General features: G+C 54.1%; 1 protein-coding gene across 1 annotated transcript in view; it reads left to right on the top strand.

The window, feature by feature from the left end:
* The window catches only part of CFAP65 (cilia and flagella associated protein 65), a 40,021-nt gene that overhangs the window by 10,591 nt on the left and 4,128 nt on the right, over positions 1-25,302 (top strand). Inside the window, exons 7-28 of the mRNA XM_073020081.1 lie at positions 118-317; positions 593-738; positions 1,202-1,424; positions 1,744-2,009; positions 3,004-3,204; positions 3,393-3,752; positions 5,243-5,380; positions 7,115-7,360; positions 7,940-8,164; positions 9,039-9,197; positions 9,424-9,574; positions 10,074-10,202; positions 11,646-11,859; positions 12,186-12,314; positions 17,523-17,699; positions 17,976-18,042; positions 18,187-18,297; positions 20,872-21,063; positions 21,164-21,322; positions 21,784-21,927; positions 22,865-22,978; positions 23,171-23,278. Of these exons, the coding sequence (XP_072876182.1) occupies positions 118-317; positions 593-738; positions 1,202-1,424; positions 1,744-2,009; positions 3,004-3,204; positions 3,393-3,752; positions 5,243-5,380; positions 7,115-7,360; positions 7,940-8,164; positions 9,039-9,197; positions 9,424-9,574; positions 10,074-10,202; positions 11,646-11,859; positions 12,186-12,314; positions 17,523-17,699; positions 17,976-18,042; positions 18,187-18,297; positions 20,872-21,063; positions 21,164-21,322; positions 21,784-21,927; positions 22,865-22,978; positions 23,171-23,278 (3,859 nt within the window). The remainder of the gene's footprint in view (positions 1-117; positions 318-592; positions 739-1,201; positions 1,425-1,743; positions 2,010-3,003; positions 3,205-3,392; positions 3,753-5,242; positions 5,381-7,114; positions 7,361-7,939; positions 8,165-9,038; positions 9,198-9,423; positions 9,575-10,073; positions 10,203-11,645; positions 11,860-12,185; positions 12,315-17,522; positions 17,700-17,975; positions 18,043-18,186; positions 18,298-20,871; positions 21,064-21,163; positions 21,323-21,783; positions 21,928-22,864; positions 22,979-23,170; positions 23,279-25,302) is intronic.

Genomic DNA, 25,302 nt, shown 5'->3' with positions numbered 1-25,302 from the left:
AGACAGGCATACCCTTGTGGGGGTAGGGTAGTCTGAGGTTCTGCCCAGCATCCCTGACTTGTTACTGCAGGAGCAGTGGCCAGAAGCCCAGTGCCCTGACCTGCCCCCCACCCTCAGGGACCTGCCCACCTTCTTCACCTGGGAGTTCTCCAGCCCATTCCAGATACTGCCAACCATGGGACTCCTGGAGCCAGGCCAGGCCTCTCAGATCAAGGTGACCTTTCAGCCCCTTACAGCCGTCATCCACGAGGTGCAGGCCACATGCTGGTATGGGGCGGGCAGCCGACAGAGGAGCAGCATCCAGTTGCAGGCTGTGGGTGAGGCCCGACCTCCCACCATCCCCAGACTGGCCCCTGCTGCACCTTCTGGGGCCTCCAGGCCTCAGTGTCCCCCACCTCCCATCTGGCCTGCCCTCCACAGGGCCTCCACCGGCCTCCTGCCCTCCCCCCAGCCCCGAAGGCTTTGCCTTTGTCTTCCATGATGCTACAGACTAAATTTTCCCTGGGGCTATCTGCCTTCTTCGAGGGGCTGTTCAGCTGGGGCCACAGAGGCCCTGGCGGTTTCCCCCAAGACTCCCCCATCTCTGACCCAGCGAAGTGTGCCCAGCTGCTGGTGAGCATAAAGCACAAGTGCCTGGAGGACCAGGATGCCGAGGGCTTCCAGAAGCTGTTGTACTTCGGCTCTGTTGCTGTGGGCTGCACCTCGGAGAGGCAGATCAGGCTACACAACCCGTCGGTGGTAGGCACCAGGCGGGAGGGGTGGCAGGACTCATGGCCTCCAGGACTGGAGTCTCCTAAAATCACCACCTTACTGAATGCCCCCCTTTCTTTCTACACCTTTGGCCCCAAGCCTCATATAACCCATGTCAGCTGTCAATAGGTGTGTCCTTCTCCTCAGCTGGGGGCTGAGCTGGGGTATACCCCAGCCAGAGCCACGAGCAGCCCTAAGACTGTCCTGACCCCGGGACCACAGTTAGCTGTGATAGTACCTTGGGGAGAATTAAAAGGCAGGTCCAGCGCAGGGCACATGACTCGGCTCCTTCTCTCCAGAATGTGGAGGCAGTCTGGCTAGTGAGGCACAGGGTGGATGCCAGCTGCTCCTACCCCTTTGGCTGGGCACGCCAGTACAATGCATAGACTGTCGCATTGTACAGTGCTCCACTCCGCGACCTGACCCCTTGTCCTTCTACCTGGCCCTACAGGTAAATGCCCCCTTCAGGATTGAAATTTCCCCAGAAGAACTGGCTGAAGACCAGGCCTTCTCATGCCCCATGGCCCGTGGCGTCGTGCTCCCGGGAGAAAAGAAATGCGTGTCAGTGTTCTTCCACCCCAAGACTCTGGACACCAAGACTGTGGACTACTTCTCCATCATGCCTTCTGGCTGTGCCTCCAAGACCCTGCTCAAAGTCGTTGGTTTCTGTAGAGGTACTGGTGACCCCAGCGGTCTCCCCTGGGGACAGGAGCAGCCCATGCTGAGGATTCTGAAGAGCTCCTTCCCTGCTCCTAAGAACCAGGGCCACCTTGCCTCAGCCTGGGTGTCTGCTGCCCTCTGGTGGCCCCGTGGGGAATCATTTGTGACTACCTGGAGATTCCAGTCCCACGGGCACCCAGTGATGCTGGAGTTCTGCTCGGGCTGCCAGGGCTCTGGGCCTCTGTAGCCTGGCCCTGAGAGTACCACCTCCTTTCAGTGGGACCTTGTCTAAGATATTCTTGGGGAAGCTGATACCTCATCTCCTGTGTCCAGGCCCTGCTGTGTCCCTGCAGCACTACTCTGTCAACTTCAGCTGCGTCAACCTTGGGGAGCGCTCTGAGCAGCCTCTGTGGATTGAGAACCAGTCGGACTGCACGGCCTACTTCCAGTTTGCCATCGACTGCCTGGAGAGTGTCTTTAGCATCAGGCCTGCCTTCGGGACCCTGGTGGGCAAGGCCCGCATGACCCTGCGCTGTGCCTTCCAGCCCACTCACCCCATCATCTGCTTTCGGCGTGTGGCCTGTCTCATCCACCACCAGGTGAGTCGTGGGGAGGGCATGAGGCTGAGGGAGGAGGGGCTCCCCTGGGGCCCAGTGATGGTGACAAGGCTTGGTGGGCACTCCCCTGTATTCTGGAACTTCTAGAGCTGTCTGCCTGGTCGTCTCCCACTCCTGGGTCCCAGCCCTAGCTTTTGGAGCCAGTGTGCGGCCTGGGCACAGGGGAGATCACTCTGTGCTAGTCTTGCCCTGCTACCAGGCCAGGTGCTTTGCCGCTGCAGTGCTCATGGGCTGGGAGAGGGCGGTTTGGACCTGCGGCCCCCCACTCTCCCGCCGAGCCCTGCAGGCTTTGCCTTTTCTTGGCCTTCCATGACTTCATAGACTAATTCTTCCCTGGAGCCACCCCACATAGCATGCATAGGGCAGAGAGCTTTCAAGTTAGACCCCAACCCTAGGCCCCTGGGCATGATCAGACACACTGTGCCCTGACCAGCAGGGCCTGGCCAAGATGGCAAACAAGGCTGAAATGTAACCCATAATCCCCCCCTGAGCTAGTGCCCAGGCTCAGGCTGTGTCTGTGTATCTGGAGGAATGGGTGCCTTTCTCTAATTCTCGTGACAGTTTAGTATGGGCTAGGGGAGGCCTTGGGAATGGAGGAAAGAACAGAAGCCCAGAGGGAGGCCTGACGAGGCCGCATTTTCTCCTCCCTTGGGAGGGCCGGAATTCTAGTTTGGCAGGCCTCTGGGCTGGCAGTAGGGTGGGTGGGAGAATGCCCAGGGGCCATGGCAGAGGGGGAGGGTGGGCAATGGCTGAGTGTCATAAGGACAGGGGTGCTCTCTCCTGACCTTCCCTGGACTCCTGCTGTGTCCTGGCTGAGCCAGACCACTGCTAAGTGCTCGCTCACTGGCCACCTGGAGCTTCTGCCCCACTGCCTGTTACCCTGTCTGCCCAGCTTCTGTCCTCAGTTCAACCCCCCAGCAACCCCCTTGCCCCACCACCCCTCCCATGCCCCATCACGCACAGACAAATGTCACAGGACCCACTGTTCCTGGACCTGATGGGGACCTGCCACTCGGACAGCACCAAGCCAGCCATCCTGAAGCCTCAGCACCTCACCTGGTACCGTATACACCTGGCCCGGGGCCTGACGCTCTACCCCCCTGACATCCTGGATGCCATGTTGAAGGAGAAGAAGCTGGTGCAGGACCAGAACGGGGCCCTCATGATTCCCATCCAGGTACATGCCCTCCCCAGCTGCATATCCCTTCCCTAGTGATTCTTGGGCAATCCGTGCCCCCAGGGTCCCACGGGCACCATTAGTAGTCGGGGTGACTGGTGCAGCCTTTCCTAGACAGAAGTGTGTCCAGGAGGGGCCACAGCAAGAGGAATGGCAGTTGGGCCCTGTCCACCTCTTTCCCCATGCAGGATCTGGAGGACATGCCGGCCCCGCAGTACCCTTATATCCCCCCCATGACCGAGTTCTTCTTCGACGGCACCAGCGACATGACCATCTTCCCCCCACCCGTCAGTATAGAGCCTGTCGAGGTAGACTTTGGTGCCTGCCCAGGGCCTGAGGCCCCCAACCCTATACCCCTGTGCCTGATGAACCACACCAAGGGCAAGATCATGGTGGTCTGGACACGGAGGTCTGACTGCCCCTTCTGGGTGACCCCAGAGACCTGTGACGTGCCCCCTCTCAAGTCCATGGCCATGCGCCTGCACTTCCAGCCGCCTCACCCCAACTGCCTTTACGCGGTGGAGCTCGAAGCCTTTGCCATCTATAAGGTGTGTGCACACAATGAGAGGGAGGAATGCGGGGTCTCTGCTGGGAGCCTGAACGGCTGGGTGGGGTGGCAGGGGGTGACCGAGGGCAGCTTCGGGCTCCATCCTCTGCGTGCTAGGCTTTCTGTTGGCTGGACAGCAGCCCCTATGAGTTTGTCTCCTCCAAAGCTCCTGGCCCAGCTAGGTCCATCTGATTTTCTCATTCTTATGTAAGTCTCCCCTCCCCTCCAAGGGAGGATTCAGCTGAGATCGAGCTGTTTGGGAAAACTGGGTGCACAGGGGGACACTCCCTGGGGTTCCTGGCTAGGAGGCCTCCTGGCTTCTCTACTAGTACTTGAATTAAGAAGTGGTCCCTCTAAAGGAGCTTTGAGTGGGCAGAAACCTGGCCCTGGAGACAAAGTCAGCAGCACCAGATGATTGTGATGGGAGGGGCTTCTAGCTCAGCTTCCCTGGGTCAGGGAACTCTGAGTGCTGGCTGTCCCCAGCCCTGCTGTTCTGGCCCCAGATGCATGGTGCTCTCTCCTCATCCGTTAGTCCTGCCTGTCCCTTTCTTATTGGCTCTGCTCACCCCACTGCCCTTGCCCAGTGGCCAAGGTGTTGGGGCCCAGAGAAGAGTGGGGCTGTGAGGCAAGATCAGGGTCACTTACCAGCTGTGTGACCTTGGGCAAGTTCCTTAATGTCTCTGAGTCCTGATCTTGTCATCTCTAAACTTAAGACCACATCCGATCTTTTGAGGAGGCTTTCCAAAGTGGAGGCTTTAGTTGCCCCCATCCTAATGCCTTGGCAGTGGGGTGACGTGGAGGTTTGTAGGAACAAGGTTGTAGACGCCTGGCTCTGCTGAGGCTGAGCCTATCAGATATTTAGGTTACAGGCTGTAGACCTGCACAGTCCAGTACAGCCACTGTCAGCCACACGTAGCTACTGAGCTCTTAATATGTGGCTGGTCCCAATTGAGAAGTGCTGTGAGTGTAAAATGCACACTGGATTTCAAAGACAGGATCAAAAGAATGTAAAATATCTCATTACTAATTTTATATTGGTTATATGTTAAAGCGATAAGATTTTAGATCTATTGGGTTAAATAAAATATACTATTAACATTAACTTCATGTGTTTTACTTTTTTAATGTGGCTACTGGAACATTTAAAATGACATTTGCGGCTGGCATTTGTGGCTCACATGATATTTCTATTGGCCAGCGCTTCTCTAGGCTCATTCCTACAGAATGAATGGTGCTTTCACATCCCAGCCCCACCCTCCTCCTGGGTTGTGAGGACTAAAGAGAGCGTTGCTGTACGGACGCAGGGCCTAGCTCCCTGCGGGAGGGGCTTGGTTGGGATGCTTGTTCTCTGCACTGTCTTCCCAGGGAGGCCCTCCTGTCTGTGTCCAGTGTAGGACTCCAGCAGCACAAGGGTAGGGAGGGGCAAGGTGGGGCACCCCACAGGGCAGACACAGGACTCTGAGCTTTTCCGTGGGTCTGGCCCCCCTGCAGGTCCTGCAGAACTACAGTAATATTGAGGAGGACTGTACCATGTGCCCATCCTGGTGCCTGACGGTGCGGGCGCAAGGCCACAGCTATTTCTCTGGCTTTGAGCACCACATCCCCCAGTATTCCCTAGATGTCCCCAAGGTGAGTGTGGCCCCAACAACAGTGGGAGGGAGACAGAAAAGCCCTAGATTCTACCTTGGCCTGCAGATCCCTCTCCCCTTCTCTGATGGCCTCAGAAACACATCTTTGCACCCTCCCTGGCTGTTCCCACCTCCGCTGTGCCAATTCTGGGGATCTGGGCCAGTTGAGGACTTGCTCCTGGGCCCTGACACTGGGACTGGGGAGAGTCTGGGGCCTGGACAGCTGGCCCCTTGCTGCTCCATTGGAAATACTCACTGGCTCCTGTGACTCTCAGGTTCAAAACCCTCCAGCTCCTGCATTTGTTTGTGTCCTGTTTACTGAATGCCTGGGTGCCCCAAGTCCTGGGTTCGGGCCCAGGGATGAGACAGCCACACCAGCAGCCCCTGCCTTTGGGAAGCACCCTTCCCTATGAGAGTGACAGCCAGCCCCATCCTCAGGAGATCATAATTCCCAGGCCACCCCAAGGCCCTTAGAAGCCCTGACCTGACAAGCAAGAGGACATAGGGCTGAAAAGCACAGAGCCTGGGGCCAGACCTTGGGCTTCCAATCCAGTTTCGCCTTCGATGTCTCCTCCAGTCTCCATCGCCTGGAGGTTTTGCATTAGACATCTGGTTGCTGGAAAAGTACCACTTTGGGACAATGTGCTTTGGGTTGATTCTGCTCCCCTCACCACCTACACTTCTGCCCTCCTATCCCGAACCTATGCCACCCCAGGATTCAGCTTGGAGGCCGCTGCTTCCCAAAGGCCTTCCTGCCTCACAGAGTCCCCCTCAATACCTCCCTCAGCCCCCTTCCCTTGGCAGTTCCTCCTGGTGGGTTGTGGACTTTATGCAGCCCAGCAGATCTGGTGTCACTCCCTCACTGGCTCACACACAGGCACTGTCACCCCAGCTGGATGGGGACCTCTGGTCAGGAATTGCAGGTTTTGTGTTTTGCAGCCTGCTCAGCTCTCAGCTGGTGCTGGCCACACCCTGGATGCCTGAAGAGTGTTGGGAGCTGAGATTGTCCGGGCTGGTTTCCATCAGTTACCTGCGTGAGAATCATCTAGAAGGGGTTACTTGCTTTTTTATTTTGTATTTGCTGATATAGAATTTTGCTCTGTCACCCAGGCTGGAGTGCAGTGGTTCGATCTTGGCTCACTGCAACCTCTGCCTCCTGGGTTTGAGCGATTCTGTGGCCTCAGCTTCCCATGTAGCTGAGATTATAGATGCATGCTACTACAACTGGCTAACTTTTGTAATTTTAGTAGAGATGGGGCTCACCATGTTGACCTGGCTGGTCTTGAACTCCTGCTTCAAGTGATCCACCCGCCTCAGCCTCCTAAAGTGCAGGGATTACAGGCATGAGCCACCGCACCCGGCCCGAAGGGGTTAGTTACTGCAGTCCAAGAGCTTCTGGACCAGGCTCCCTGAAAATGAGTTATCCAAAGGGTGACGCAAAGACACCCTAAAATGAAACAATTTCTACTTTATCCTTGAGGAGTGGCCTTGGAGGCCTGAGTTTCCCAGGGGCCTGTGGCCCCCTGTCTCCTTGTCTGGAGGTCTCTGGAGAACAAAAGCATTCTTTGGTGTCAGCTCATGGCCTCCTTCAATTCCCTGTTCCCAGGGCGTTGACTGGGCTGCAGGGCAGCACCTCGGATTTCCTTGGAGACAACTCCTCCCAAGCCCCCATTCGGCCCTGTGTCACAGGGTGGGACTCTGAGCAGGGGCCGCTTTCCTCCTCTCCCACCCTCAGCTGTTTCCAGCAGTGTCCTCCGGTGAGCCCACCTACCGCAGCCTGCTCCTGGTCAACAAAGACTGCATGCTGCTGACCTTTAGCCTGGCCCCCCAGAGAGGCTCAGATGTCATCCTTCGGCCCACCTCGGGCCTTGTGGCACCCGGGGCCCACCAGATCTTCCTCATCTGCACCTACCCCAAGGGCATCTCCTGGAAGCAGCACACTTTCTACCTGCAGTGCAATGCTTCCCCCCAGTATCTCAAGGTAGGAGGCAGAGGTAGGGGACCTGGGTCCTTGGGAATGGGCCATAATCTTGAACCACCCTTTTCAAGGCCACATTCTGGGGTTGGCCCCTAAGATTTCCAGGGAGCCACTTCCCCTCCAGGAAGTAGCATAGTAGGGAAGGAACCCCCTTGACCACACTGTGAACAACTTTCTCACCCCTCAGGACCTTGCCTGTCCACCCCATGGGGTCTGAGGCCAAGAAAGAGAGTGCAGAGAACCCAGAGGAAGGATCTGGGGGAGGCAAGACACCTGCAGGTGGTAGAGGGATATTTGGGGCCAGGCCAGCAATAGGTTCTGGGGTGGTGGGTCCATGTCTGGCCCCATGAAATGGTCTATAGATCCTCTCTCAGTCCCTGAGTTCTTTTCAAGAATTATCTCCTGGGCCAGTCACCACTGACTCTGCTTTTGACAGAAACTGCCATTCTACAGGCTGGCAGAGGGCCTTTCACTGCCTGCTTCAAGGGGGGAAAGTTGCCTAGCCATGGCTTCCTGGACATGTGGGTGGAGCTGGGACTGCAGAGTGAGGTCAGGGCACTGCCCTCCTTCCTCTGGCTCTAGGAGGTGAGCATGTACAGCCGGGAGGAGCCGCTGCAGCTGAAGCTGGACACCCACAAAAGCCTCTACTTCAAGCCCACCTGGGTGGGCTGCTCCTCCACCAGCCCCTTCACCTTCCGCAACCCCTCGCGTCTGCCCCTGCAGTTCGAGTGGAAGGTCTCTGAGCAGCACCGAAAGCTGCTGGCTGTCCAGCCCTCTAGGGGGCTAATCCAGCCCAACGAGAGACTTGTGAGTGACTCCCCTCCTGCCAAGTGATGGCAGCCTTCACCTCTGTCATCTCTTACTTGTGCCTATCATAGCCCAGACTTGCCAACTGCACCCCCTATTCCATCCACAGTAACCTCCCCCACCTGGTGATGAGGTGTTAATATTCCTCTCACCATCCCCCTACCATTTTACAGATAATTGAGGCTTGGTGGGGCAGCCATTTACTAAGAGCATAAGTTAGGCCATGCAGGGCTGGGTCTAGACCCAGTGTTTCTGATGCCAGGGCTGAGGGGCATGTCACCTCCCCATCCATGGTCCCCAAAGCTGGGAGGTCACTGGGAGGGTGGGTTGCAGCAGCTGGATTTGGGTCCAAATGGCCAGCCACCAGTGAGGGTGAGGAAGGGGACTGTAGTCATAGCAGGGGTGCTGGCTGGGATTCAAAATAGCAGATTCCTGTCCTTAGTCTAGAGCCTTACAGATGGGCTGGGGAGGCCAAACTTGGGACAAGAAGCACCAGCACAGGCATCTGTAAGAGCCTGGGGGACAGTCCCTTGCGGGGACAAGAGGCCTCATAGCCTGTGGAGTTGGCCTGGAGTGTTGACACCCTGCTCCCACCTTCACTACTGTCTGACCCTGGGCAAGGGACCCCACTTCGCTGAACCTCCAGTTTCTCATCAGAAAATGAGGCATGGAAATAATGCTACTGACCCCGTGGGGATATAGGATCGAGGGCTTGGGGAGACTCCATGCATGTGCTGTGTACAATGCCTGGCACAGGGTAGATTCTGAGAAAGGGCTGTCAATAGCATGATGCCCTGCAGTGGGGCCTTGGATGGCTGGGTACCCGTGGAGGGGCTTCCGCAGGCCACTGCAGGGATCCTTTCTGTGACCCCAGACGCTGACGTGGACCTTCAGCCCTTTGGAGGAGACCAAGTACCTATTCCAAGTAGGGATGTGGGTCTGGGAAGCTGGCCTGTCGCCAAACACCAACCCCGCTGCCACCACCCACTACATGCTCCGGCTGGTGGGCGTGGGGCTCACCAGCAGCCTCTCAGTGAGTGGGAGGGCTCTGGCAGGAGGGGGCTGGGGGAGGGGCCCGGACATGTGGGAGGGAAGGCCCCAGGGAACCTCACCTCAAGAGGGCAGGGCATAGGAGCCCTCTGCCCTGGACACCCCAAACTTGCTCTTCCTTGGGGGGATGCTCTGAAAATGGGGCTGGGAGAGTGGGGCTGTGGGCCTAGAGGAGCCCCCACTTGCGGCTGGCTGACTGTGGCCTCCAGGCAAAGGAAAAGCAGCTGGCCTTCGGGAATGTGCTGGTGAACAGCAAGCAGTCCAGGTTCCTTGTCCTCCTGAATGACGGCAACTGCACCCTCTATTACCGCCTCTACCTGGAGCAGGGCAGCCCTGAGGCCGTTGACAACCACCCACTCGGTACTTGGGCTTGAGCTGGGACTGGGGCCAGGGGAGGTGAGAGGAGGTACTGGTTAAGATCAGTTAACCTGCTGGGCACATTGGCATGTGACTGTAGTCCCAGCTGTTCAAGAAGCTGAGGTGGGAGTATTGCTTGAGCCCAGGAGTTCCATGCTACAGTGCACTATGATCACAACTGTGAAGAGCCACTGCCCTCTAGCCTGGGCAACATAGCGAGACCCCACCTCTGAGCCTCAGCTTCCTCATCGGTTAAAAGGGGCCACAGGAGGCACCTACCTCACAGGGCTGCTAGGTGGGGAAAAGTGCTTAGCAGGTGCCAGTGACACAAAGTTGGCTGTGGTCCCTCTGACCCAGGCTGGGAGGAGGGGCTCCAGTCCCTGTTTCCAGCCTCAGGGCCTGCTGTCCTCCCCTGGTGCCCAGGGGAGGGTATCTACAAAGGAGCAAGAGGAGAGGCTGGGCCTCCTCTACCCACTGACCCACTGGCATCATCCCTGAGCAGCTCTGCAGCTGGACCGAACAGAGGGGAGCATGCCGCCCCGGTCCCAGGACACCATCTGCCTGACTGCCTGTCCCAAGCACCAGTCCCAGTACTCCTGGACCATCAGCTACTCTCTCCTTTCCCACAGAGGTACCTAGACCGCCTAGCATAGAGAGTCAGGGCCAGGGAAGTGCAGGATGAAGGGGGAGGGCTGTATGAGGCAGTGGATGCCAAGCGTCAGGCAGAGCTGGCAGGGTGAGTGGGGTGTGCTGGAGTGTGCCTCTGGTGTCTGGCATAAATGCCACACACCAGATGTGTCTGTCCAGATGAGTGTCCATATATGCGTATGCCCAATGCAGTTAGGAGCTGTGCTGACTTACTGTGGAATCTTAGCTCCCAAGCCTCCCTGGATGTCATCTTCCTTCTCCGTAAAATGGAGTTCTTACTAGCCTGCCCTAGGCAGGTTGGAAGGAGTCTAGGGCAGCATAGAAAGGAAATTAAGAGTGTGGACTGGGGCCAGAGGCTCTGGACCTGGATCCTGGCTCCAGCACTTGTAACCTTAACAAGTTGCTTCACCTCCCTGTGCACAGTTTCCACATGTCTCAAATGGGGATAATAAGCTGGGCATGGTGGCTCACACCTGTAATCCCAGCACTTTGGGAAGCCCAGGTGGGAGGATTGGTTGAGGCCAGGAGTTCGAGACCAGCCTGGGCAACATAGCAAGACCCCATCTCTACAAAAATAAAAGTATTAGCTGGGTGTGGTAGCATGCACCTGTAGTCCTAGCTACTTGGGAGGCTGAGGCAGGAGGATTGCTTGAGCCCAGGAGGTAAAGGTTGCAGTGAGTAAGCTGTGATTGTGCCACTGCTCTCCAGCCTGGCAACACAGTGAGACCCTATCTCAAAAATGAAATGAAATGAAATAAATAAATAAAAATGGGGATAATAATGTCACACAGGCCAGAAAAGGGAAGCGAAGTCACAATACCTGCCACCACTTGCATGAACTTTGAAAACATTAAGCTAAGTGAAAGAAGCCAGTCACAAAAAGCCACATATTGAATAATTTCATTTATATGAAATGTCCAGAATAGACAGAGGGAGACAGAAAGTAGATTAGCAGTTGCCTGGGGAGGGTGAATGGGGAGGGATAGCTAATTGGTACTAGGCTTCTTTTTGGGATGACGAAAATTTTCTAAAATTAGATAGTGGTGATGTTTGCACAACTCTGTGAATATACAAAACAAACAAACAAACAAAAACACTGAATCATATGTGTTAAAAGGGTAAGTTACCCAGTATATAATGGTGTCTCAATAAAGCTGTTATTAAACAAAATAGTTTGAAAACAAATCACGGCACACATTAAGTGCAGGCATGTGTATAAGGCACCGAGGACAATGCCCAGTACACAGAAAGTGTCAGACAAGGGCTGGCTGTTGTTGGAAATGCCCTAGAGCCCAAGAGGGGTCCACTGCTCCTGATGAGGGTCCTGGGGCCAACTGCCCAGGACTCCTGCCCCTTTGGCCTGCATGCCCCCTCCAGGGAGGGTGGGAGGCAAGCCCACTTCTCTCTTCCTCACCCCTCTCCCCAGATAACAAGGCTGGGGAGAAGCAGGAGCTGTGTTGTGTCTCCCTGGTGGCTGTGTACCCCTTGCTTTCCATCCTGGATGTCAGCTCCATGGGCAGTGCCGAGGGTATCACCCGGAAGCACCTGTGGCGCCTCTTCTCTCTGGACCTACTTAACAGTTACTTGGAGCGTGACCCCACCCCCTGTGAGCTCACCTACAAGGTGCCCACCCGGCACAGGTGAGCTGAGCCTGGGGTGCGGGTGGGGGCTGGGGGCAGGGCCTATCTAGGGATGTTCATGGAACTTTCTGCCCAGACCCCCAGAACAAGGAAGCTGTTTCCCATCTCTTTGAGGGAAGAGCTCTCCAGTTCTTGCCCATCCCTGGAGGGGCCCAGGGAAGGGAGGAATTGGCTTGAGGTCTGAAGAGCCAGCCCATCCTTGTCCCTGAGTCCCAGATTCTCCAGTTCCCACCTGGAGGGAGGGGAGTGCCCAAGCCAGCCATCCCTGGGAGGGCCCTGCCCTAGCCCCATCCCCATCTCTGAGCTCCTTTCTCTGTTCCACACAGCATGAGCCAGATCCCCCGCATCCTCACCCCTTTAAGGCTTGACTTCAATTTCGGGGCCGCACCATTCAAGGCCCCACCTTCCGTGGTATTCCTGGCCCTGAAGAACAACGGAGTGGTGCCCCTGGACTGGTATGGTTTGAAGGGGGCCACTGGGGGGCCTGGGAGACAAGTGCCTAGAGGCTGAAGGAGAACAAGAGCTGCACTCTCTTGCCAGTGGTGGCCTGGCTGCTTGCTGTCAGTGAAGAGTGGGTCCCTCACTGACGGCTGTGGAGGCCAGGGTGTGACTGGGGTTGCCAGCAGGACCTGGGACCTGTCACTGGCTGAGACGTGGTGATAGGCTCAGAAGTGGTGGGACTGCCCTGATGGAGCCTGGGCATAGTGGCCTTAATAGCGTAACAAATGAGACACATTCGCTGGGTATCTGCTGCACACCAGGACCTGCGCTTTACAAGCCTTTTCTCCTCCAGTCCTGTGGGAAACTCCTCTTCTCTAGACTCTTTCATAGACAGGGAGGCTGAGGGTCAGCAAGGTTAAGGACTCAGTAAAGACCATTCAGCCGTGAATGGACACAGCCAGGTTCAAAGCTGGATTTGTCCGGTCCAGAGCCCTTGCCTACCCCAGTTAGTCAGCAAGAAGGCTGAGTTGCTTCTACATAGTATGCACTGGCTCGGTGCTGGGGCCCACCTGACACAGCCCCAGCTTAGTGGAGGCTGGGCCTGAATGGGAGCAAGTTGAGGGTCTCTGGTGGGGAAGGACAGAGACCTGCTGCCGGGGACAGAGCTGCCCCCGAGGGTCCTGTCTGAGGGGCTTTTCTCCCCCAGGGGCTCAGAACTTGTGCCCAGCAAACATCCTGCTTCCGTGCCTAGACTTTTCCTCCCTCCACCATGTGCCTTGGTTTCCTAGTAAACTCCCTTTTGATGACTTCCAACTTTGCTTGGCTAAAGAGAGGTGAAAAAAAAAGTGTCTCCATCTGGGTCAGATTTGGGAGACAGATCCAGGGGTCTGGCCAGGGTGTGGCAGTGAGTGGGGGAGAATGAAAATATGCAGGTGGGGCTTCTGTGATCAGGAACTCGCTGGCCTGAGCAGAGAGAGCCTTGGGGAATGTGGGGTGAAAGGGGTGGGGTCTGCATCATCGGGGGGGCACTAGCGGCCCCTCACTCTCTGACTGTCCCCTTTCTCCTCCATGGTGGAGGAAGATGGAGAGACTGGCTCTTTAGGGGGCTCCTGTCTGAGAAGGGCCAGAACTGTGAGTAACTGAGGGCTCCCAGCCCTGAATGACTGGGAAGCTTGGCACAGCTGCCAGTCTGGTGGGGAAGGCCAGGGACTGCCTTGAGCTCCAGACCTGCCATTCACTAGGCTCTTTGAATGGGCCCGGAGCCAGGCCCTACAGGGCTCCAGGGAGAGGGGTGGGGGCAGAAAAAGCAGTGTTGGCCTGTGTCCTGGAGGGGACCGCGCGCCGGTGTTTGTGTAGGAGCAACCAACTCACACTCTCTGTGGAGAGGGTCCAGGCTGCTGGAAACAGAGGCGGGGGAAACCCAGGCAGCATGCCCAGCCAGCCGGACCCATCCATCAGGAGATCATCTGAGGTGCAGGAAGGCAGTCCGTGCCTCTTCCAGGATTCTAAGTAGATTGACTCTCCTATGTTTTGTGTTGTTGTATTTCCTTTCAATTTCTTAGAAGGCTATTTTTGAAAATTCTAGTCCGTCTCTTCTGAGCTCATAAAGAACAGATGGAGAGTTTTATTCCTGCCAAGGCCTGTCAGAGAGGGCCAGGAGGCAGCAGCAGGCAGGAACCCCACGTGGGAGGGGGAGCTCCAGGGGAAGCAGGGAACCATGCAGCCGCCCCACTCCCTCCACACCTTCTCCCCTTTGCGCCTCTGCCTTATCTGGCCCTGGCCTTTGTAGGGTCTTGCATTTAAGGGGAGATTCTTTTCAGATGTCAAATATGCTGGTTAACGGCATTTGTTCACTCATGCAGTCTTTAATTCATTGGCCACACCTTTACTGCGAGCTTCCTAGATGCAGGCTCTGGGCTGGTCTTCAGGATAGAAATGGGAATGGGCCTAGTGCCTTCCTTCCAGGTGCGGCAGACTAGCCTCGTGTTGCGGGGTCATATGCGCTGTGAAGGAGGTGTGTGCAGCATTTCAGAAGGGCTTCCTAGGGAAAGCTACAACTAAGCTAGACCTACAGCCTGGTGGGAAAAGGCAGAAAGGCCGTGAAGCGCCTTCCAGACAGAGGGCCTGGTATGTACAACGCGTGGCTGGAGCAGCGAGTGGGAAAGAGTGGAGAGTCTCAAATGAGACTGGGGAGGCAGGCAGGGGCCAGGACGTGCAGGGCCTTGGAATCCTCCTTCAGAGAGTTTGGACTTCTTCCTGAGGACATCGTGGGATGGGCATCGGGAAGTTAGGAGCAAAGACAGGATCAGCTTTCAAGACCTGTCACACTGGAGGAGAATGGGTTAGCAGCTTGAGGCAAGGGGACAGGTTGGGAGGCTGTTGTGGTCCTCCAGATAGAGGGGTGCAAGATGGCGTAGAAGCCCACACTAGAGGGCTGGAAGGGAAAGGGGTTGGAATTATTTAGAAGGGAGGCTGGGCCAGGCACGGTGGCTCATGCCTGTAATCCCAGCACTTTGGGTGGCCAAGGTGGGAAGATCACTTGAGGTCGGGAGTTTGAGACCAGCCTGGCCAACATGGTGAAACTCTGTTTCTACTAAAAATACAAAAATTAGCCAGATGTGCTGGTGCACACCTGTAATCCCAGCTACTCAGGAGGCTGAGGCAGGAGAACTGCTGAAACCTGAGAGGTGGAGGTTGCAGTGAGCCGAGATCACACCACTGCACTCTAGCCTGGGTGACAGAGTGAGACTGTCTCAAAAAAAAAAAAAAAAAAAAAAAAAGACTGGACCAGGGCAGAAGGCAGTGAGGACAAAGGAGAGGCTGAAATATTAAAGGACCCCAAACTAGCAAGGTTTCCAATTTTACCACTGCTCAATATCCCCAATAAAATGACAACAGTGGTTTACTCACTTGTAACAAGTCAGACAACATAGGAGCTATGGGGAAAAAGTAAGAAGCTCCGCAGTCCCCTCTCCAAGACCAGCTGCTAGGGTGATGCGGATTCGGAATATGCCTTTCACACTCAGCATTTGCACAACACACAGACACGCACATTTACAGAGTGGTTCTCTTTCTTATTTTTACAGTCACAGCCCAATACTACACCTGTTACTTTCAGGAATAGTGATGCTTCCATTCAGCATTATATCAGTAACATCTCCTTTAGATCAATACATATATCTAACGCATTCTTTTAAATAGCTGTATAATATGCCATAATATGGGTGGACTTTAAATCGTTAAATCACTCCTTTATTGGAAACTCTAATTGTTCCCAGCTACTTTTTTTTCACAACCACTACAAAGAAAGTGGTGATAGACATCCGTGTATATATGTGCATGCACACATATGTGCTTTTGTTCCTACGAATTGGTTTCCCAAACAGAGACTTCTGGGTCAAAGGGCATATGCTGCCAAAATTCCATCCAAGAGGCTGAGCAGTTCCCTCTCCATCCACCTGTGTTTGAGTCTGTTCTTTCTAAACTTACCAGTGTTGAATGTTACTATTCTTCATGCTTCAGATGTGAAAAAATTTAAGACTGGTTCCTTCTGAGGGTTTGGACTTAGGCCTCCCTGACTCTTACTGAGGCTTCCAGGTGCATGTTGCACGCTTTCTCTCAGGTGTGCATTACATGCTTTGTTTCAAGTGCGTGTTGTGTGTTTTCTCTCAGGTGTATGTTGTGAGCTTTTTCTCTCAGGTGTGCGTTGTGTGCTTTCTCTCAGGTGTGTGTTGCATGCCTTCTTTCAGGTGTGTGTTGCGCACTTCCTCTCAGGTGTGTGTTGCGCGCATTCTCCTCAGGTGTGTGTTGTGCGCATTCTCCTCAAGTGTGTGTTGTGCGCTTTCTCTCAGGTGTGTTGTGCGCATTCTCCTCAGGTGTGTGTTGTGCGCTTTCTCTCAGGTGTGCGTTGCACGCATTCTCCTCAGGTGTGTGTTGTGCACATTCTCCTCAGGTGTGTGTTGCGCACGTCCTCTCAGGTGTGTGGTGTGCGCTTCTGCTCAGATGTGTGTTGCGTACTTTCAGGTGTGCGTTGAGTGCTTTCTCTCAGGTGTGCATTGCACGCTTCCTCTCAGGTGTGTGTTGTGCGCATTCTTGTCACTTGCGTGCTGTGCACTTTCTCTCAGGTGTGTGTTGCGCGCTTTCTCTCAGATATGTGCTGTGTGCTCCCAGGTGTGTGTTGCGCGCATTCTCCTCAGGTGTGTGTTGCACACTTCCTCTCTCAGGTGTGTGTTGCGTGCTTTCTCTCAGGTGTATATTGCGCGCATTCTCCTCGGGCGTGTGTTGCGCGCATTCTCTTCGGGTGTGTGTTGCGCGCATTCTCTTCGGGTGTGTGTTGCGCGCATTCTCTTCGGGTGTGTGTTGCGCGCTTCCTCTCAGGTGTGTGTTGTGCACATTCTCCTCAGGGGTGCGTTGCGCACTTCCTCTCAGGTGTGCGTTGCGCGCTTCTGCTCAGGTGTGCGTTGCGCTTCCTCTCAGGTGTGCATTGTGTGCTTTCTCTCAGGTGTGCATTGCACACTTTCTCTCAGGTGTGTGTTGTGCACTTTCTTTTCGTTTTCTGGATGCTCCCTGTCGTATCCTCCACCCGGTTTGTAGCTGGAACCAGTTCTGTGCCATCTCCGAGAGGGAAATGGGTTCTCCTTTCAGATTGTGACCTCAGGACCCCTTTGTCACTAGTTTTGTCAGCTACTTAAGGTGCATTATCTACTTTACTACAGTCCTAGGCATGTCAGGGACATTAACTCTGTGCACAGACTTGCTTCTGTTTCAAGAGTGCCAGCCCTGCTGGGGCATCTGTTCTCCACCCTGTGCCCAAGTTGACCTGGACACCCCACTCCCTGGGCCTGCTGGTTGGTGGTGCCAGCCTTCCTAGGTGTCCCAAATGGCCCTTTCCCAAGAGCTTTGTCACAGAAGGGTTCATGGCCAGCTCAAAGTGGCCCCCATATTCAAGCAACACCTTGACTCCTGGCACCCACAGTGGGAGCCCCACTCTTCACTTCTTGAGTTGCCATGGCCCTGTGTCTGTTCCTGGGTTTTGGGGCCATTATTAAATGAGAATCCACAACAGCCACATTTGCTCAGACACACATGGGACAGTTTGCCAAATGGAGCATGAAGTGTGGGAGTCATGGAAGAAGCCTCCACCTGCCCGTCAGGGTCTCAGAGCCCCTGCCTCTCTGTTCTGCCTGACCAGTTCTTTGTATGGCTTTGCATCCGTCTCCCAGGGCCTTCCTCTTTCCAAGTGACCAGCGGATTGACGTGGAGCTCTGGGCAGAGCAAGCAGAGTTGAATTCCACTGAGCTCCACCAGATGCGCGTGCAGGACAATTGCATCTTCTCCATCAGCCCCAAGGCTGGGAGCCTGAGTCCCGGGCAGGAGCAGATGGTGGAGTTAAAATACAGGTGTTCCCCACCTCCCAAGTCCCCTGCACTTCCAGTCATAGAGACCCCTATCCCTGGCCTTTCATTGTGTGACTCCAGGGCACCCCAAATGGCCATTCCCTGGGAGGACCACCTTCTCGCCTGCAGGGGAGGTCTAGTTTCCTTCTTGCCCCATCCCAACTCAAGGGCGAGTTGCTCCCAGGGGCTGGCCAGCTCAAAGCCACAGAAATGTCATGTCCATTTGCTCTCTTTCTTGTACCAGGGCTCCAGAACTCACTCCCAGACTTTTCTTTCTAGCCACCTGTTCATCGGTACTGATCACCTCCCAGTGCTCTTCAAGGTGTCCCATGGCCGGGAGATCCTGGTGAGGCCCCAGAACCCTGGCCCTGCCCTGGTTTCAGGCTGGAGGACGGGGCTGGCTGGACAGGAGCAGGGAGCTGTGTTCTCCTGGGGAGTCCAAATCTCCGCTGGCTGTGTCAGTTTCTCCTGGGGGAACTTTTATTTCCAGCTAAATTTCATAGGTGTGACAGTGAAGCCGGAGCAGAAGTATGTGCACTTCACCTCTACTACCCACCAGTTCATTCCTGTTCCCATTGGTGACACACTACCCCCACGGCAGGTCAGTGGTCCACGTTGTCCTGTTGACCAAGAAGGCCTAGGTGTTGGTCTTTAGGTATGAATGTCAGCCCTTGAGAGAGTGACAAAGACATGGCTGTCTGGAAGCACTTGAGGGGCTGGGCCAGCAGGTTGAACCCCCAGACTGGGCAACTGGGAGAGACTTGAGGGGAGAGGCTGCAGTGTCCTGGTACCTGGTGCTAAGCCCTTTGCCAGGTCCAGTTCCAATTAAAAAATGAGGATTTTTTTTTTTCCTTTAGCAAAATGTTCTTCAAACTTCTTTGACCATGAACCATACTAATATATTTGATGTTATATATGCTTATACCCCAGTATATATGTAAACATACAACCAAAGTGGAAGTATCACAAATTGATAATTATACTACTACATGCAAAGTTTACTGATATTTTCTTTTTTATTCTATTCTGTCCAGTTTTTAAAATGCTGGACATGACCCACAACATTGATTTAGATGTGATAACCAGTAGGTCTTAGCCATAGTGTGAAAATCACTGCTCCAAAAAGGATGTCCTTCTGGAATGTGAAGATCTTGGGAACCTTTAGACCTTTCTTTCTTTACTGATTGACGGCAATACAGTTTCCTTGCTCTGGAAATGTACATTGGTCATCTCCAAGAGGGGGACATAATATTTTCCCAAACATTTCACAGCTGTGCAATTTCTAATCATTTAGAAGCCCATGTGTTTCTGAGCAGGGGCCTCCAGCCATTCAGCCTAGAGGCCAAGGAATGGGCTTCCTGGATCTAGAGGGGAGTTTCCTATCCCCAACTCTGTTCACTTCTGTAGACACCCACTACCCCTCTGGCTTCCCAGCAGGAGCTGTGACAGTGAAGCTGGTTTGAGCTACTGGGAATATGTAGTGCCATTTGCTAAAAGGAGATAAACTGGGAGCAGGAATAGGCTTTAGAATGAAGAGTTTGGTTCTGGCCAAGTTTGAGATGCTAATGAGACAGCCAAGAGGGCTTGTCAGGTAGAAGGTGGACACCAAGTATCTTAGTCCATTCTGGCTGCTAAAACAAGTTACCATAGATTGGGTGGCTTATAAAGACCAGAAAATTTATTATAATTTATTGTAATTTAATTTATAATAATTTATCATAATTAAAAAGGCTGGGAAGCCCAAGATCAAGGCATGGGCAGATCTAGTGTCTGGTGGGGGCCCACTTCCTGGTTCGGTGGCTTCTTGCTGTGTCCTCACATGGTGGAGGGGGCAAACGAGCTTCCACAGGCCTCTTTTATTTTTTTGTTTTGTTTTTTTTTTTTGAGACGGAGTCTCGCTCTGTCGCCCAGGCTGGAGTGCAGTGGCCGGATCTCAGCTCACTGCAAGCTCCGCCTCCCGGGTTTACACCATTCTCCTGCCTCAGCCTCCCGAGTAGCTGGGACTACAGGCGCCCGCCACCTCGCCCTGCTAGTTTTTTTGTATTTTTTAGTAGAGACGGGGTTTCACCATATTAGCCAGGATGGTCTCGATCTCCTGACCTCGTGATCCGCCCGTCTCGGCCTCCCAAAGTGCTGGGATTACAGGCTTGAGCCACCGCGCCCGGCCACAGGCCTCTTTTATAAGGGCACTAATCCCACTCATGAGGGCTCTGCCCTTGTGGCCGAATCATCTCCTGATCATCTCTTAATACTACTCTATGGAGGGTTAGGTTTCAACATATGGATTTTGTGGGGACACAAGCGTTCAACCCATAGTACCAGGCCTGGAGCTCAAAGGGTGGTCCAGGCTAGAGAAATAGAGTCAGCACGTTCAGGAGTGAGTGCTCAGAAAGGGGAAAAGGGGCCAGGACTGAATCCAGATGGACTCTATTCTCTCTAGCTTCAATTTTCTCATCTCTAAAAGGAAGGATTGGACCAGAAGATATCTGGTTTCTTCTAGGACATTCTATGATTCTCAACCTTTGGAGTTGGTCTTTGGTCCCTCAGACCTTTCCGCCCCCTTACTTGCCTTTAAGCAGAACTCCCTCGGTCAGGCATGGTGGCTCATCCTGTAATCCCAGCAGTGTGGGAGGCAGAGGTGGGAGGATTGCTTGAGGCCAGGAGTTCAAGACCAGCCTGACCAACATAGTGAGACCCCATCTCTAAAAAAATATATATTTTTGAAGCAGCTGTGTGTGGTGGTGCACGCCTGTGGTCCTCACTACTTGGCAGGCTGAGGTAGAAAGATTGCTTGAGCCCAGGAGGTCGAGGCGGCAGTGAGCCATGATTATGCCACTGCATTCCAGCCTGGGTGACAAAGTGAGACCTTGTCTCAAAAAAAACAAAAACAAAAACAAACAAAAAAAAACTTGATGAAGTTAAATTGAAGACAAATAAAATAAGCTGCTCCTTTACAAATAAGATTACAGATTATCCTAAAATGTCACCAGCTGAACATACAGTTAAATACTTCTTGGGTAATCAAGCCACATGAGAAATCAGAGATCTTTAGAGGAGCTCACAGACTCAAAGGGTGACATCATGGAGATCAGCCTGTGCTCCCACAGTGGGCACAGGCTCTCTGGTTTGCAGTCCTGAACTGATGTGGCAATTTTCCTATTCCTGCCCCCTGCAGATTTATGAGTTGTATAATGGTGGCTCAGTGCCTGTGACATATGAGGTCCAGACCGATGTCCTGTCACAGGTTCAGGAAAAAAATTTCGATCACCCCATCTTCTGCTGCCTCAACCCCAAAGGGGAGATCCAGCCAGGTACCACTGCACGGGTCTTGTGGATCTTCTCACCTATCGAGGCCAAGACCTACATGGTGAGCAGCAGCCTGGATGATGTGGGAGGTGGGGTGGTGCTGGCTTCCTCAGCAGGCCTCCCTCTGACCAGTCCCTACCCCAACCCTCCTAACTCCCCAGGTGGACGTGCCCATACACATTCTGGGATGGAACTCAGCCCTCATCCACTTCCAGGGAGTGGGCTACGACCCCCATATGATGGGGGACACAGCCCCATTCCACAACATCTCCTCGTGGGACAACAGTTCCATACACTCTAGGCTGGTGGTGCCTGGACAGGTGGGGAAAGGGGAACTGGGAAGGCCTGAGGCCTTGGGGAAGAGCCTCAGAGCCCAGGATGGCCAGGACAGAACAATGGGGAGGCTGGGAGGGACATGAGATGTAGTTGAGGAGGGACAGAGTCTGAGATGAGGCCTTGGAACTCACCCTCCTCCAGATTCAGGAGGTGGCACCGGCTCCATGAGAGGCCTACCCTGCCACCTAGTGCCCACAGGTGTTTCTGCTCAAGCCGCTCCACCTGCCACAGGGCCCTGCATCCCACCCTCTTATCTGGGATGAGGATGTTAAAAGATGGCACAGGAGTGGGGGTGTTGAACAGTGTCAAGAGGGCCAGGCCCAGTGGTCTTGATTTTCTGACCTCGTGGTCTGCCCGCCTTGGCCTCCTAAAGTGCTGGGCTTACAGGCATGAGCCACCGCACCTGGCCAGTTCTTATTTCTTTACCTCTACTCTCCACCCACAGAATGTCTTCCTGTCCCAGTCTCATATTTCCCTGGGAAACATCCCTGTGCAGAGCAAGTGCAGCCGCCTGCTCTTCCTCAACAACATCTCCAACAACGAGGAAATTGCCTTCTCCTGGCAGCCAAGTCCTCTAGATTTTGGGGAGGTGAGAGCCCCCTGAGCCCTTGAACCTCCATCAGAACTCTGGACACATGCAACCCCACCTGACCCCATCCCATCCCACCCCACTCCATCCCATCCCATCCCATCCCACCCTATCGCACCCCACTCCATCCCATCCCATCCCATCCCATCCCACCCCACTCCATCCCACCTCATCCCACCCCACTCCATCCCACCTCATCCCACCCCACTCCATCCCATCCCATCCTATCCCACTCCACTCCATCCCACCTCATCCCACCCCACTCCATCCCATCCCATCCCACTCCACTCCATCCCACTCCATCCCACCCCACCCCACTCCACTCCATCCCACCTCATCCCACCCCACTCCATCCCACCTCATCCCACCCCACTCCATCCCATCCCATCCCATCCCACTCCACTCCATCCCACTCCATCCCACCCCACCCCACTCCACTCCATCCCACCTCATCCCACCCCAATCCATCCCACCTCATCCCACCCCACACCATCCCATCCCATCCTATCCCACCCCACTCCATCCTATCCCACCCCACTCCATCCCACCTCATCCCACACCACACCATCCCATCCCATCCCACTCCACTCCATCCCACTCCATCCCACCCCACCCCACTCCACTCCATCCCACCTCATCCCACTCCACTCCATCCCACCTCATCCCACACCACACCATCCCATCCCATCCCAACCCATCCCACCCCACTCCATCCTACTACATCCCACCTCATTCCATCCCATCCCATCCCACCCCATCCCATCCCACTCCATCCCACCCAATTCCATCTCATCCCATCCCTTTCCATCTTGTCCCATCCCATCCCATCTTGTCCCATCTCATCTTACCCTGTCCCATCTCATCCCATCCTATTCCATGCCATCCTATCCAATTGCAACCCTGTGAATCTCCAGAGACTCCTTCCCCAAATCAACAGGTGTCCGTGAGTCCCATGATAGGGGTGGTGGCTCCTGAAGAGACAGTCCCATTTGTGGTGACCTTGAGGGCCTCTGTACATGCCAGCTTCTACAGTGTAGACCTGATTTGCAAGGTAGGAATCAGCCCCAGGGGTAAGGTGGGATGGAGGCATGGCTCCCAATGCTGGGGTGGGGTGAGATGGGCTGTGAGATCCCCAGACCCCAGCAAAAGGCGGAAGTCAGCCCTTGGAAGGGAGAGGGCCTACAGCAAAGGCCCAGGGCAAGCTCCAGACCTTGGCCTTCTCTCTCTCTGTCCTGGGCCATAGCTGTACCCACAGCAGCTCATGAGGCAGTATCACGAGGAGCTGCAGGAGTGGAAGGATGAGAAGGTGCGGCAGGAAGTGGAGTTTACCATCACCGACAGGAAAGTGAAGGTGAGAAGGGCTGAGTAGATCTCAAACACCCAGATCTTTCTGACTGGCCTTACCAGAGGGGACAGAGGTAGTGGGCCAAGGTGGCCTTCTAGGCCAAACCAGCCAGCCTTCCCTAAGAGATTAGATTCCATTCACTAGACTCAGCTTAGCATCTCCACAGCCATCCGGAGAGGCTCTCTGGATAGAGAAGGCTGGCTGTCCATTCCCTGCCTCATGTAGCCAGCATTTAATGAGTGGCTACTGTGTGCTGCACACTGGGGATTTAGGGGAGACAAGCAGAGCTCACCTTCTTTTTTTCTTTTGAGACAGAGTCTCACTCTGTCACCCAGGCTAGAGTGCAGTGGCTCACTGCAACCTCCACCTCCCAGGTTCAAGCAATTTTCCTGCCTCAGCCTCCCGAGTAGCTGGGACTACAGGCGCCCACCACTAGACCCGACTAATTTTTGTATTTTTAATAGAGATGGGGTTTCACCATGTTGGCCAGGCTGGTCTAGAACTCCTGACCTTAGGTGATCTGACCACCTCGGCCTCCCAAAGTGCTGAGATTACAGGCATGAGCCACTGTGTCCAGCCTAGAGTTCACCTTCTGATGGAAGACACTGTGGCTTCAAGGGCAGGCTCTGGAAACAGATTGCCCAGGTTTCATTCCTGGAGTTAATGATTTCTAGCTTTGTGATCTCAGCCAACCTATGTAATGTCTCAGTACCTTCAGCTGTAAGAAGTAGGGGTGGGTACTATTACATCTGGGATTTGCTTCAGTATAATCCAGAGGTGGGGCACAGCTCGGACCAGACTGGCTATGAGGTGCTAGTTGTTGAAGCTGGGCAATGGGCAACGGAGAGTTCTTTGTAGCATCCCCTCCACTTTTGTATACATTTGAAATTTTCCATACTAAAAAGGTTAAAGATAAAAGCCTAGGCTGGACGTGGTGGCTCACACCTGTAATCCCAGCACTTTGGGAGGCCAAAGCAAGTAGATCACTTGAGGTCAGGAGTTCGAGACTAGCCTGACCAACATGGTGAAACCCTGTCTCTACTAAAGATACAAAAATTAGCTGGCAGTGGTGGCAGTTTCCTGTAATCCCAGCTGTTTGGGAGGCTGAGGCACAAGAATCGCTTGAATCCGGGAGGCAGAGGTTGCAGTGAGCAGAGATCATACCACTGCACTCCAGCCTGGGAGACAGAGTGAGACTCTGTCTCAAAAAAAAAGATAAAAGTCTAAAAATATTTTTTAATGTGAGTGAGATATCTGGTTTGTAACATTGTTGTGAGGATTAAATAATTTAATACCAGTAAAGTGCCTAGAACAGTGCCTGGCACCCAGGAAGTGCTTACTGAATGGGAGCTATTAGTATGTGTTTTGGGAGGGGGAGGGTCCGACAATAAACACAAGACAGCACTTCATCTTGGTTCCTCCCCTAATTTCACAACCTTTCTTGAATGACCTCTTTCAAGAATGACCTCTGGTATTCTTGCTCCTCGGTCACCTTGGTGTCTGCCACACAGAACCCACAGGGAGTCACTGCTCCCCTCTGAAGCTGTGGCCCCACTGTGGATACGAATTACTTCCTAAGGCCAGGCGCCGTGGCTCACACCTGTAATCCTAGTGCCTTGGGTGGCCAAGGCATGAGGATTGCTTGAGCCTAGGAGATCAAGACCAGCCTTGGACAACATAGTGAGACCCTGCATCTACAGAAATACATTTTTAAAAATTAGCTGGTGTGGTGGCTCACACCTGTAGTCCCAGCTACCTGGGAGGCTGAGTTGGGAGAATCTCTTGAGTGCAGGAGTTCGAGGCTGCAGTGAGCTATGATGGGGCCACTGAGCTCCAACCTGGGTGACAGAGTGAGACCCTGTCTTTAAAAAAAAAACAAAAAAAACCAAAAACTCTCCTTGGGGGCATGAGAGAAGGAATTTCTGAATTAAATCTTAATGAAGGAGACTGATTTCTCATCTCAGCGAACCACAGAGCTCCAGGGCACCAGGGCAAGCACCCTTGGAGCTGCCCACCTACATTTGATGGCA

This window comes from Chlorocebus sabaeus, chromosome 10 (genome assembly GCF_047675955.1).
Source record: "Chlorocebus sabaeus isolate Y175 chromosome 10, mChlSab1.0.hap1, whole genome shotgun sequence".
Classification (NCBI taxonomy): domain Eukaryota; kingdom Metazoa; phylum Chordata; class Mammalia; order Primates; family Cercopithecidae; genus Chlorocebus; species Chlorocebus sabaeus.
The sequence above is the reverse complement of the archived record's forward strand: the minus strand, read 5'-3'. Positions and strand labels throughout refer to the sequence as shown.